Source organism: Phycodurus eques, chromosome 11, assembly GCF_024500275.1.
Source record: "Phycodurus eques isolate BA_2022a chromosome 11, UOR_Pequ_1.1, whole genome shotgun sequence".
Classification (NCBI taxonomy): domain Eukaryota; kingdom Metazoa; phylum Chordata; class Actinopteri; order Syngnathiformes; family Syngnathidae; genus Phycodurus; species Phycodurus eques.
This window is the reverse complement of record NC_084535.1, coordinates 6374715-6387266: the sequence shown is the minus strand read 5'-3', so window position 1 is coordinate 6387266 and position 12552 is coordinate 6374715. Positions and strand designations below refer to the sequence as shown.

General features: G+C 40.6%; 1 protein-coding gene and 1 long non-coding RNA gene across 3 annotated transcripts in view; both read right to left on the bottom strand.

Moving 5' to 3' along the window:
• col17a1b (collagen, type XVII, alpha 1b) overlaps positions 1 to 8765 on the bottom strand; it is a 30635-nt gene extending 21870 nt beyond the window's left edge. Inside the window, exons 1-6 of one of the 2 annotated variants that reach the window (XM_061689463.1) lie at positions 8130 to 8765; positions 5759 to 5823; positions 2361 to 2411; positions 2091 to 2207; positions 1143 to 1400; positions 981 to 1037 (exon numbers count right to left, since the gene is read on the bottom strand). In XM_061689463.1, coding sequence (XP_061545447.1) covers positions 981 to 1037; positions 1143 to 1400; positions 2091 to 2207; positions 2361 to 2411; positions 5759 to 5813 — 538 coding nt within the window. In that variant the 5' untranslated portion in view covers positions 5814 to 5823; positions 8130 to 8765. The remainder of the gene's footprint in view (positions 1 to 980; positions 1038 to 1142; positions 1401 to 2090; positions 2208 to 2360; positions 2412 to 5758; positions 5824 to 8129) is intronic. The other variant, XM_061689464.1, reaches the window with a different exon arrangement.
• Positions 8766 to 9369: 604 nt separating this feature from the next.
• On the bottom strand, positions 9370 to 12283 carry LOC133409434 (uncharacterized). The gene is made up of 3 exons (XR_009769409.1): positions 12021 to 12283; positions 11632 to 11727; positions 9370 to 9665 (listed from the first exon to the last, which is right to left on the bottom strand). It is a non-coding gene; the product is annotated as an uncharacterized LOC133409434 (long non-coding RNA).
• Between the last annotated feature and the right edge of the window lie 269 nt (positions 12284 to 12552).

The following is a 12552-nucleotide window of genomic DNA, read 5'->3' as shown; positions in this document are numbered from 1 at the left end:
TTTAGGCATTTTCCCCTTAAAATTGATTGGTTAATTAAAATGTATTAATTCATTTGTATTAATTTCTTTCAATTTCATTAATCTCATTAAATAGCAGATTTATTGTAAATAATAACAGATATATTAAAATATTAAAACAATATTTTTGACACAGGTTTGACATTTTTTATTTAGTTTAATAACTAATTAATTATAATTTACTGAGTTATAAATAACTTAATAAATAAGCTATAAAAATATATTATTTTATTCTCAAAATAAACCAAAGTATCTTGACTTTTTTTTTTTTTTTAAACCTCATCTCTGAATGACCTGGCCCATGTGTCCAATTTTCGAAATCCAATGTGGCCCTTGAGCCCAAACGTTTGACCGCCATTTATGTTCAAATGTTACTTAAAACACTGGCTGTGCAGTTTAACATGTTATATTGGCCACAGTTAGACCCTGGAACGGATTACAGCGCAACCTATTCGCTACGCGCAAATTAATCTATTTGCTGAACCTATCCTCCGTTAGTCGCTAGAAAACCTGCCTATGAGCTGTGTTTGTCCTCTTTCTGAAACACGCTAAGATACCATAAAATAGTGCCAAAGCACTGTCTAATATAAAAGTCGTGCCTTGGTCCCGTCTTGGTACCAAGGAACTATATTAAAGTGAGAGCAGGAGCTTTTATTAAACAGACCAAAGCCCTGTCTTATAGAAAAGTAGTGCTTTGGTGCCATTTTGTTGCCAAGAAACTATGTTGACGTGAGGGGAGGAGCTTCTTTTAGACAGCCCAAGGCCCAATCTGAGAGAAAAGTAGTGTTTTGGTGCCATGTATAGGCAATTCTAATGCTTTTTGGTCTGAGTCAATTACTGGCAGATTTTCAGTATTTCCAGCAGGGCTCGGTCGTGTACGTCCATAATTTCCTCTTGGAAGAAATTTGTTTCTGAGGTTGACTATCGTGATTCAAAGATTAGAAGCTGTCAGAATCACTTACAATAGATTCCATAGTCTTTGCGGGAAAATTCCGGGGAGGAATTAGCACTGGAGCTCCCTGGAAGAGACACAATAGGGCATCACAAGTATAAACAGTGTCCTTATGTGGCCCCCGTGGCTTCCTTCACCTCCACCACGCCAACTTGGTTTACGACCCACTCACCCTCGTAACCTCCAGAGCGGCTGGACGCTGCGTGCTTCCTGTCCGAGGAGGCGGCGGAGGCGGCCTGCGTTCTCTTTCCGCCGCCGCCCGACGAGCTGACCTTGGTCACCGAGCTGACGACGTAGCTGCTTCCTCCTCCTACTCCGCCGCCGCTGCCGTAGCCCTCGCCATCCGGGTAGCTCCCGGCGCCGTTGGCGTCTCCTCCAAGGTAAGCCCCCGAGGAGGAGCTGTAGTTACTGCTGCTCACGCCCACTGAAGCTGCGAGGACACGGAGAAGATGTTTTGGTGGGACTGACGAGCGTTCACAGATACAATAATAACACATTACATTTGTATGGCGATTTTGCAGGCATTACAGAAATAACGATTGTGTTTTCATTTTGTGAATGCTGAGTTACATTTTGGTAAATATCCTATTATATCTTTTCATGGGACCTCACGGGGGGGGGGGGGGGGGGGGGAAGACAATTTCTAAAATGTAAAGTTGCGTAACAGTGTAAATTTACCGTCCGCTCGAAATAACTCAACACATAGCCATTAATGTCTGGAGCGCTGGCAACAAAAGCGAGTACACCCCGAAGTGAAAATGTCCAAATTGGGCCCCTGTAGCCATTTTTCCTTCCTGGTGTCATGTGGGGAACAGGTGTGTAAAATTTGGTGTTATCACTCATAATCGCTCTCATACTGGTTACTGTAATGAGCAACTTAACAAGATTTTAGAAAATCGGATGATGGGTTCCAGAGTTTTTTGTGTTGGGAAAAAAAAATTGCCTTTTTTGGAGAACATGTTTGTGTGATATCAAATTATGTGACCCATATGCTGTGATATTATCGTCCTCAAGCGAATGTTTCACAGCTGCAGAAGTTTAACGTCGCATCGGTTCGCCGCAACAGTCGGGAAGTGAACTTTTCCCCATTTTCCTCAGACGGGTGCGATCGGAGACTCACAAGAAGTGAAGTAAGTTGTGCTGCTCTTCTGGGTCAAGATGTTCTTCTCCAAGGCTCCTCCTCCTCCAGCGCCGCTGCTGCTGGCCATGATCCTGTGACTCGATCCCCCGGTTCCCTCTAGCAACCAGAAGACACACGAGCAAAACAAGCCAGCGGCCGTTACTCATCGGGCACTTCCCCCCAGAGCCGCACGCTTGTAATTACTGCGTCATGCCTTGGCTCCAACGTCAACAATTAAAGCGAGCGCGGCCGTCAGACGGCGACACTCACTTGGCGGGAGGGATGTCAGTCTGCCGGTGGACGTCAGGGAATCCGTCACAACTGATAGCGCGGCACACCAGGAAAAATGATTAGTTTGTGACTAATCCAGGGAGTCTCTATACAAAGCAATGTGTGTTTACTTTAACATCAGCGCTAATCCCTGCTCGAGCAACTGTCGAACGAGCGGGTGCCTGATGATTATTCCCAGATCCATCAAGAGTGAGCGTACCGGTGACATGCTGGAGTGCAGTTTTAGTACTTTTAATTTGTCACAACCCATTTAAAGTGACTTTTTGCTTTGCTTTGACCCAATGTTTGAGTTTACAGATGTGTTTACACTCCTCCAGTGGCCCCATAAATGGAGTTTTAGCATTAAGTGCACAAAGATTTGACATAAACATTAACATCGTGGTTGCTGTTCAACAGAATTTTTTTTCTAGTTTTTGTAACTTTATTTGACAAACAAAAAATAGCTCAGATTTAAAAAAAAAAAGATATGTATTGACTTTTAAATGTTTGTTTCATTTTTTTAAAAAAAAATTTCAGAAGAAAAAAAAGAGTAGCTTTTTTTTTTTTTTCTATTTCAGTCACAAATTTTGAAGTTACAGGACATGATGACAGCCCACCCACAGTGTATATAGCTCAACTTTTGTTGAATATTTCTACATTACCATTGACGGCTCAACCAATTGTCGACCGAGCGGGTGGCTGATGATTTTTCCCAAATCCGCTGGAGTGCACTCGCGACATGCTGGAGTGCAGTTTTAGAATATCTTTGAATCAGGCACAAGCCTTTGAAGTTGCCTTTCTGTTTTGCTCTGTTTTGAGTTTTAAGTTGAGGAAAAGTTTTTTTTCGACTGGAAAAAAAATAAAAAATAAAAATTCTGAAGAAAAAGGTTTTGCTTCAATTCAATCTTTAAAAGTTGAATCTAATTGATTGTGATTGATAAACCTGTTGGAGCCTTCAAATCAAATCCATCAAATGGGATGAAACCACACCCACAAACTGTTTATCTTTATTTTACATTATATGTATTTATTATTTACTCTTCACTATTATTCTGGTTGAAGTTTATAGTGGTCTAAAAATTTATATTTTGCCCCTCTTGCAAAGCTAAATACATTAACCAAAATAACAGAAATAGCTCTCAGTATGACGCAGAGAAACCACAAAGATAAATATAGAGTTTCAAAATAAAACTATCTTTGTAAAGCAGCATTTACAATACAGCTATTGTACTGGAGCTCATTAGACAACGCGGTTGTCGGCTTGGGATTTTTGTTGCTTATGCAGTGGGGACAAATTGGACAGAAATGTTTTTTGGTTTTGACTTAACTGTACTGCATCTGTCCAATCAATCATGAATACATTTCCCCAAAATATGCAAGGGTGGAATCTAAACTGGCACTTAAATTTAATGTGCACTGCGCTACTAAATATGTATCTTCTATCCATCTATCTAGCGAGCTAGTTAGCTATCGAGCTAGCTACCTATCTGTCCATCTATCAGCCATACAGATCTATCTTCTATTCTAGCTGTGTATGGACCCATCTATGTATCCCGTGTAATGTAAATACAGCGTTATTTTCTTTTGAATTGGTGCGTTCAGTGTGCAATGAGTGTGAAGTGTTTTTACTTCCTGGATGTGATCGTTAATAATAATCATAACGATCATACCAAGGAAAAGCCCGACTCATGCGTAACGTCATCCTGCCTCCCTGTTCTGGACTCCCTCTTCTTCCTCCTCTTGCAGACTTTTATGGACTTCTCCCCTTTCGACGTCAGGGCAGCAAACTAACGGCGAACATACTTGAGCTCTTTAAGACTTTGGCTCGGTTGCCAGCAAGCCTTCCAGACGCCGACTCCAGTGTCCATTTGTTAACTCCGCTTCAGGTTCAGTTTCTTTGCACCTTTGTAATTTGTCCCCCCCCCCCTTTACCTTTTAAGCACTTTGCGTCTTACTGAGATTAACCAACAAGGGCTGATTATTTTTAGAGGTGACACAACAAGAAAAGTATGCTCCGTATTTATGTGTCCACTTGTAGTTTATCAACAGACGGGACTTGACTCCATCACGTTGATTATTAAAGCTACTGCTATGTGCAAAGATGGCCAGGAGGGTTTAAATGTGAGACGAGTGGAGCGAAGGTGGGGACATTTATTTGAAAGGTGAGACTTTAGAGAAGTAGAAGGCATGCGAAAGTGACAGTCTGCGTGAGACAAAAGCGCCCGAGAAAAGGCGGCAGTGGTGTGGAAAGTTAACCCTTAACCTGACAGGAGTGGCTTTGGCGTGTTAGTCGGGGGTCTTTTGAATGCAACATAACATCAGTTGAAAGGTTCAAGTGGCTGCCGGTGAGCGTTTCATAATTGGACTCACCCGTGACATTCAAGTCAAATCAAGTGAAGAGACGGTGGAACCTCTAAAGTGCAATGTTACGGAAGACCTATAGTACAACGCCAAGACTTTTTAAGGACAATTGAAACAAAAGAAACATTCTTCATTTCAGAAAGCATTCGACTGATTAACAATGCATCGGCTTTGCTTTTGTCTTGCAAAAATTCAATTCGGCAACTCCTGAAGGTTTGCTTTTTCTTTTCTTTTTTTAGCGAGACGTTTTGTCCTGGTCGTTTTTACATTTAACATTGTTTTTCTTTTTACACGAGGTTGCCGAATAAGAATGTTAAGAAAATGCGTTCTTTTGGACGCACTTGCCAGCCGTGACTCACCCTTGCATTGCCCTTCATCAAACAGTAAGTAGTTTTGCTGTATTTTACAGTACAGCCTTGTCCTGCTATATCGCGTTTCATCATTTGCCATATCACAATTTTTTTAAAGCAATCCTTTTTTCATGGGTTTTTACAGGAAACACACTTACTGTAATGCTCTTGCACTATTGAGCCATTTATTGAACACTGCTGTTGTCGGCCACAGCTCACGCCCTGACACTCACGCGGACGTGACAATGTCACATGACACCTCATCGCCTCTTAAAGGCACAGACATGTACACAGACACAATACGTACAGTATTCAACTTTCTATATGTTTATAGTGTCTTTTAGTAAGTTTAAATGTGTTTAAAGCATGCGGGAGGGATACAAATATTAAATTAGTTTTACTGTATATTGTCCCTTTATATTGTGTATTTTCACCTACTGCTTGTTCTGGAATGTATCCCCGTGATAAACAGGCGTTCACTGCGTCTTTTTCTACTTGTATGACCGTGAGGAATACTTAAAATATCGCCTGGCCACACTTTGGAACGGATTATTTCTATTTTCATTATTTCCTATGGGGGGAAAAAAGTGTTTATTGAATGCAAACAAATCTGCGGTTGACCAGTTGGGCTTGTCCTCAGAGGTTCCACTGTATCTTATTACACTCTGAAGACTTCAGAAACCTCACCCTGTTCGTTCGCCAAGTCTCCTGAGAAGGCCGCCAGTTTCGTTAGCTCGTCCATCCCATCTTATCTGCCGACAGGACGAAAGCACAACGATGACCGCACTCGCGCTACTGTGTGAGGGCGCCGACTGTTGTTACCCATCTAATGCAGTTAAATGGCAATCAGGCAATAAAAACAATGATCGCATGAGGAGGGGGGAGCACAAGAATGTCACAAGATTCTCTTGAGTTTCTGCGGGAGAGGACGGTCACAAGGCCGGGCATGGAATTGATGCTTTAATTGGAAATTTCGTGCCGCCGGAAAACAATCACATGGGTAAACAGCAAGTTTTGCTCTTTTTAAACATATGGAGGAGTCAGTTTCTATCCATTTAGGCACAATAAAGTGAAGTATCAGCCTCCAAGGTAAATGATTATACCTTTTTGGTGTCGACAAAAGGCACTTATCCCTGCTCTACAAGCCAAATGCCAAGGTTATTCCAGAAGATGGACCAGGGCGGACCACAAGGATCAACTCTAAGCACGTTTTGTTTTTTCCTTGGCTTTTTATGACACTTAATCCAAAAGGTTGGACCACCTTATAAGGCATCCAAGGGGATTTCCAGAATACCTCTTGAGAAGTCAGTTTAGCAAGCATCAAAGGGGTTAACTCTGTGCATATTTAGCGTTTTCTTTGGCTTTTTAATGACGCCTAATCTAAACAATGATGTCAATTTTCAGTGAAAAAAACCCACTTTGAAAGTCATGTCAACTTCCATGACAACAAGATGTGAGAAAATCTTGTGAGACCTCAGTTCAGTGCGCAGAGAATGATTACATCCAAGCACATTTTGGCTTTTTTTTGGGGGGGGGGGGGGCCGTTTTTTTGCCAAATGTGAGTCATCCTCACGTGAGATTGTCAGCAAATCTTGCAAGACTTCAACAACGATTAAGAGGATTAACTAGGTTTTGCTTTTTCTTTAGCTTCTTTTTATGATACTTTTTCTAAAAGTTGTACATTTCATGAAAAACACATCTCAAACATCATGCAAACTTTGTAGTTCGAACCCGGATCGTCTAGAACTGTGATTCTCAGTTTGGTATGCGTACCACTAGTGGTATGTGGGCTCCCTCTAGAGGTACGCGAAAGAATCACTGCCTAAGGACAGTTCAGTTGTATTTAACTTTTAACATTTGCAATTGATCTTTAAAAAGTGTTTGTTTTAAAACATTTATATCGGTGCAGTTTTTATGTAACTTTTATGTGGAAAACATTTTAATTGAATTATTATTTAAGTCCAGTTTTTTTTCCAGTGTTCTTATATTTGTTCATGTTCAAACTGTGAATAATAATACTGAATATACTTTTTCGGGAATAAAACCTATTTCTCGTTTTTTTGAGGAGCACTTAGGGGAGCACAACAACAACAACACTTTGGTACTTCTATATTTTAATGTTAGTGATGATGGCGGTACCTGGGGAGCAGAGGGATACTTAGTGTAAATAAATTTGAGAACCACTGGTCTTGAAGGTTAAAGTCTGCAAGCATGTATTAAAGCTCGGCCTCCAGGGTAACTGTTTATACCCTTTCAGGGCCAAAAAAAAGGCACATGCCAAGCTGTAAAAGCCAAATGTCAAGGGTATAAAAGCAATATCTTTGAAAGTACAAGCCCTTGTTCCATACAAACACTATTCATCTACATTTTTGTCCATGAACACAACATTAACACGTGTTTAACTCCCTGTGAATAGCTGCTAGAACTCACAAAACAGGTGGCACCAAAGGCTCTAAAGCAGCATTATTGTAAGTGCCTAACAAAGGCTCAATAGGCCAGATGCACACTCCACAATCCACTCACCACACCCTAAGGATATTTAATATAGCCAACACTTTTCCTATTTCCTCAATCTCCTATAAACACGCACTGGTTCTGTTTTTTTTTTGTTTTTTTTCCACCTCCCATGCTGACCAGACTTTTTTTTTTTTTTTTTTAAGAAACCACATCCTAAATTCCTTTAAGTCACCTAGTAGCCTGTGTAACTTCACCTCATAACCTGGAAATATAAATAACGTATGGAGGGTTCCTGTCACAGAAAGTAGTGGAGGAATATATTTAGGAGAGATGCAAATAGCCCAGTAAAGCGCTTGTAAAACTACCCAGAGAGCTCATGGTAACAGACTAATTTTAACGTGAGCAAAAAAAGTAGGAAAAAAAAAAGACATACAAGAGGATTTTGTGCATTTCCAGCTCAAAGCACAAGCAGAGAAAGTCCTTGAAAACTTCCAGAGTGATCTGATTCTTATTAGCCTGTGTTCAGCAAGGAAAAAAACGCAGTAAAAAAGAAAGGAAAAAAAAAGCTTTTAAAAAGTATTTCCAGTGTTTGTGTTCATACCTCCAGCCAACGGAGTCAATCAAGTGCCCCCGTCTGCGTGGAACTCCTTTCGGGGTGGGGGGCAGCGTGCGTGAAGAAGCCCCGGGATGTTCCTGGGGAAAAAAAAACAACAACAAAAAAAAACAGTCCTCTCCGCTCCTTGTTGTGACTTTTTTTTAGTGGCCCAAGTAAAGTCGCAGCCCAGACTTGCGGGCAGAGGTCCCGGCCGCGCCCCTCAGCGCCGCTTGGCAGGCAGGTGTAGCAGTTGGGAGTTCCAAAGTCCCACAGCCGGAGACGACGCGTGAACGCGTCCGTCTGCAAACTTGAAAACAGTGAGTGAAAACTCCTCCTGCGGCTCCATGGCCACAACTGCTCCCCAAATGTTTTTTTTTTTTCTTGCTTTGTTTTTTTGAGGAGGGGGTGGGAACCTTTTTTTTCACCCTCTATCTTTTATTAGCGTGGAGAACGATTGTGTGCAAAGAGAAAATTCATCCTGTTGCAGCTGGATCACATCTGCTGCACACATTGGACAATAATTGGAATGCAGTTTGCGGTTGCATCCACTGCTATTACACTGCATTACTGTACTGTACTTTATCAAAAACAGTACACACACTGTATTTTGAAGATGACACTTATCCATGTGAAATTTTTTTTTTTTTTTTTTTTGCTTGTGAGATAATTACAAGTGATACCCTGTGCTTAGCTCAATATGACCCATGCAAAAAAAAAAAAAAAAAAAAAGACATTTAGTAGTCCACATTTACCAAAAGGAGATATACAGTGGATGTAAAAAGTCGACATTACCTTATTTAAATTCCTTTTTTCCTTCCTTTTGTGTGTGTGTGTGTGTGTGTGTGTGTGTGATGTTAAAAACACAAGGTAAACGATAAATCGTTTCAAAACTTTCCCCACCATTTCTGTGATCTATGACATGTACATCTATTGGGGGGGGGGGGTCTTTTAGAGTGGGAATGTAAAAAATAAACAACTGAGAGAACGTGGTTGCGCAACTATGCACACCCTCTTATAAAGTTAAAGTGCCTCTGATTAACCCCAAGTCAAGGTCAGAAGCTCTAGTCGGCTTTTACTGACATTATTTTGAAGGGATTTGAAGGTTTTGTGTTCACACGGCCAACACTGACACAAACACTATTTGGAAGTGTTCATAATTCCCTCCCCCTTGTCCCATGGCCCCAGTTCCATCTGAAGAAAAGCAGAATGTATTTGAAAGATTTCAAGGGTGTGTTTTTTGTCTTATATGAAGAAGGGAGATTGCTGTACTAAACAGCCAGTACTTGCCAGAAATTCCTGCAGCTCCTTCAATGTTGTTGTTGGCCTCTTGGTAGCTTCCCTGACCTGTTTTCTTCTCAACATTTCATCAGTTTTGAAAGGGCCTCCAGATCTTGGTGCCACACTTTCTCCACTTGATGATGGCAGTCGTCAATGTGTTCCGCAGTATGTTTAATGCCTTGGAAATTCTTTTGAAGCCTTCTCCTGACTTACACCTTTGATCCGTCTGATGATGTGGACGCTCTCTGCGAACCATGTCTCATGCTGACAGAAAAACGACAGGAAAAGCCTACTAGACCATCTTAACTTTATTTGGGATTAATCAATCATCTTTTAGAACAGTTTGTCTTTCAACATTTGTTTAGGTGCAGTTTTTATTTAACTTTTATGTACAATATATTTCAATTGAATCCTTATTTAAAGTAGCTTTATTTGCCTATATTTGAACTGTGCATAATGTTACAATGGGTTACATCCATCCATCCATCCATCCATTTTCTGAGCAGCTTCTCCTCACTAGGGTCGCGGGCGTGCTGGATCCTATCCCAGCTATCATCGGGCAGGAGGCGGGGAACACCCTGGACTGGTTGCCAGCCAATCGCAGGGTTACAATATTATTAAATATACATTTTTTTAATGAACACTTGGGCCTACTACGCTGCTGGACTCCAGCGTTGATGATTATGGTGGAAGTTGGAAAGCTAAATATTTTTTGCTTGATTTTTTTTGGTGCTTGATGTACAAAGTTTAAGAACCACTGGTCTAATAGATTTGTTAAGCATGTAATGTAAATGTTATATGTGCATTTTGAGTGCACCGAAATACTCAAAAATGTAAAATTTCAACCATAGACAATTATTGGAGAACTTAAAAGGCTGTGCAAGTTAAATGGGCCACAGTTCTCCTGCACACATTTCAAAAAGTTCCTAGCATACAATGACTATGCTTCCAAGTTGATCATCCTTCAAGTAAACAAAGGGTTTATTCTTTTATGGCACTCACTGAATAAAATTAATTTGTTGTAAGGGTTCTGACCAATTACATTTGTGCAACTTTGAGCGAAGAGGCATTCTTTAGCTCTCCAGCGAGGAGCCATTAGAGCCGGTGGGATCTCCGAGGCGCCACGCCCTTGCGGCACTGACCTCCGCCCACCCGCATGACTCACGGCGAGCGTGACTCGGTTCTGCTCCACTGATGGAAAACAAATGGCCCCGAGGACAGCGAGCGGCAGGCGGAGAAGGAGAAAGGGCGGGGGGAATCTCCACTCACATCTATGTGCAAACCTAACGGGAAAGTGAATGATTTTGGGGGGAGAAAAAAAAAAAAGTAGGATCCCATGACAGAGGAAAAAAAAGTTGAAATTTTTAATTTTTTTTTTTTTTTTTTTTTTTTTTTCCCAGCAGACAGTTTGGATCCAACATGTTTGTGCTCGGCAAAACTGATAAAAACACAACAAGGAGATTAACTTTACATAAACATAATTGGGTCCAAAGTTTCAATGCGAGGCAATGATTACTTCATTACTCTTCGCACTTGGAATCGAATATGTAAACACGATGCACTGTGGGAATACTTTTAATGCATTAACAGGTCGCATTTACCAGCAACAGTTAGGTCCAGAAGTATTTGGACAGTGACGAGAGTTTTTGCAAGATTACTTTTATACACCACCAAGATTGTTTGGACATCAAATGTTGATTTTCTGTTTTAATTTAAGAGCTTTTACAATTTTTTTTTTTTTTACTTTTCAAGAGGGGATGTAAAATAAACAACCAAGTTAATGTGGTTGCATAGGTGAGCGCAACTTCTTATAACTTGGATGTGATTGTGTTCAGAATTAACCATGCACAATCAAACTCATGTTAAATGGGAGTATACTCATCAATTAAATAACCCTAACCTAACCCCAAATAAAGTTCCAATGTTCTAGTTGGCTTTCTCTCTAGCAAAAGCCTGAAGGTTTTGTGCTAACACTGACTGAGTATTTAGAACTGTTCAGAATTCCTTCCATCTTATCTAATGACAAAGTTGCATCTGAAGAAAAACAACATGGTGTTCTTTAGTGATGAGCAGTGTTTTGTTAGCACCAAACATACCTTTTGGAATTCGGGTCAAAATTTTCAACCTTGGTTTCATCGGACCATAATAAAATCTCCCAATTACATGTGGGGAAAGGTGTTTAAATCACAAACAAAAAAAGGCATTCGAACAGGGGTTCATGCACACTAACTTAGCTCCTGCGGCGATGCATCAAGGGGGGATTAAGTTGTCAGAGATGGAAGGCTGCACATGGATGTCTGGGGGGACTGCAGTGGGTTGCTCACAGCTGTGGTGAGAAAAAAAATATATTTTAAATCAACATAAAAAAAATTTTAATTAAAAATTACAACAACAACAAAAAAAGATATACACAAAATAACTTAAAATATTTTGGAAAAGTAATCAAAGTTTTTAAAAATGGTAATAATAATAATTTGGGGCTTCACTGGTTTGATCTCATCAGGGGAAACTACAGAATTTTTAAAAACTGTTGTTTTTAAACATTTAAGATTTTCAAATTTTGAATTTCCACAAAATCTATATGAAAGGTCAAGCCAGCAAAGCTGGCCGTGCACTCACCGCTCCAATTTATGCATGACAATTATGCTAGTCTTCATTGTGTTAATTAAGGAACGGGAATCTCTCCAGCAACTAGTCCAAACCGGCAAGTGACCCACACACGGAGCTACTGCAGACAGCATCACTCACTCTTCACCACGCTTTATAATTAGAACTGATCCCATCACTCATAACTGTGGCTTATTTTCGCACGTATGCACTCTTGTAACAGAGCCTGGTGAAAAACGCCTGCAATGTCACTGGAAACAACATCAAATATTGTCGGAGACTATTTTGCTGTTGTTGTTGTTCCAGGGCATCTTGTTTCACACTTTGCAGGGAAATGAAAGCGGTAAATCACCCAGCGAGACGAAAACAAGCGCTTCTCTGTGCATGGCCAAGGCCGTGCCCTTCGCTGGATTGTAACTGAATCTCAAGGTCACGCTCAATCACATGAGAGAATATTGAAAATATTGTAAAACTGACAAATGGTTTAACCGATAACATAGCAAAGTTTGAAAAAGTGTGGCTTGGATGCCCATGAAGACGTGAT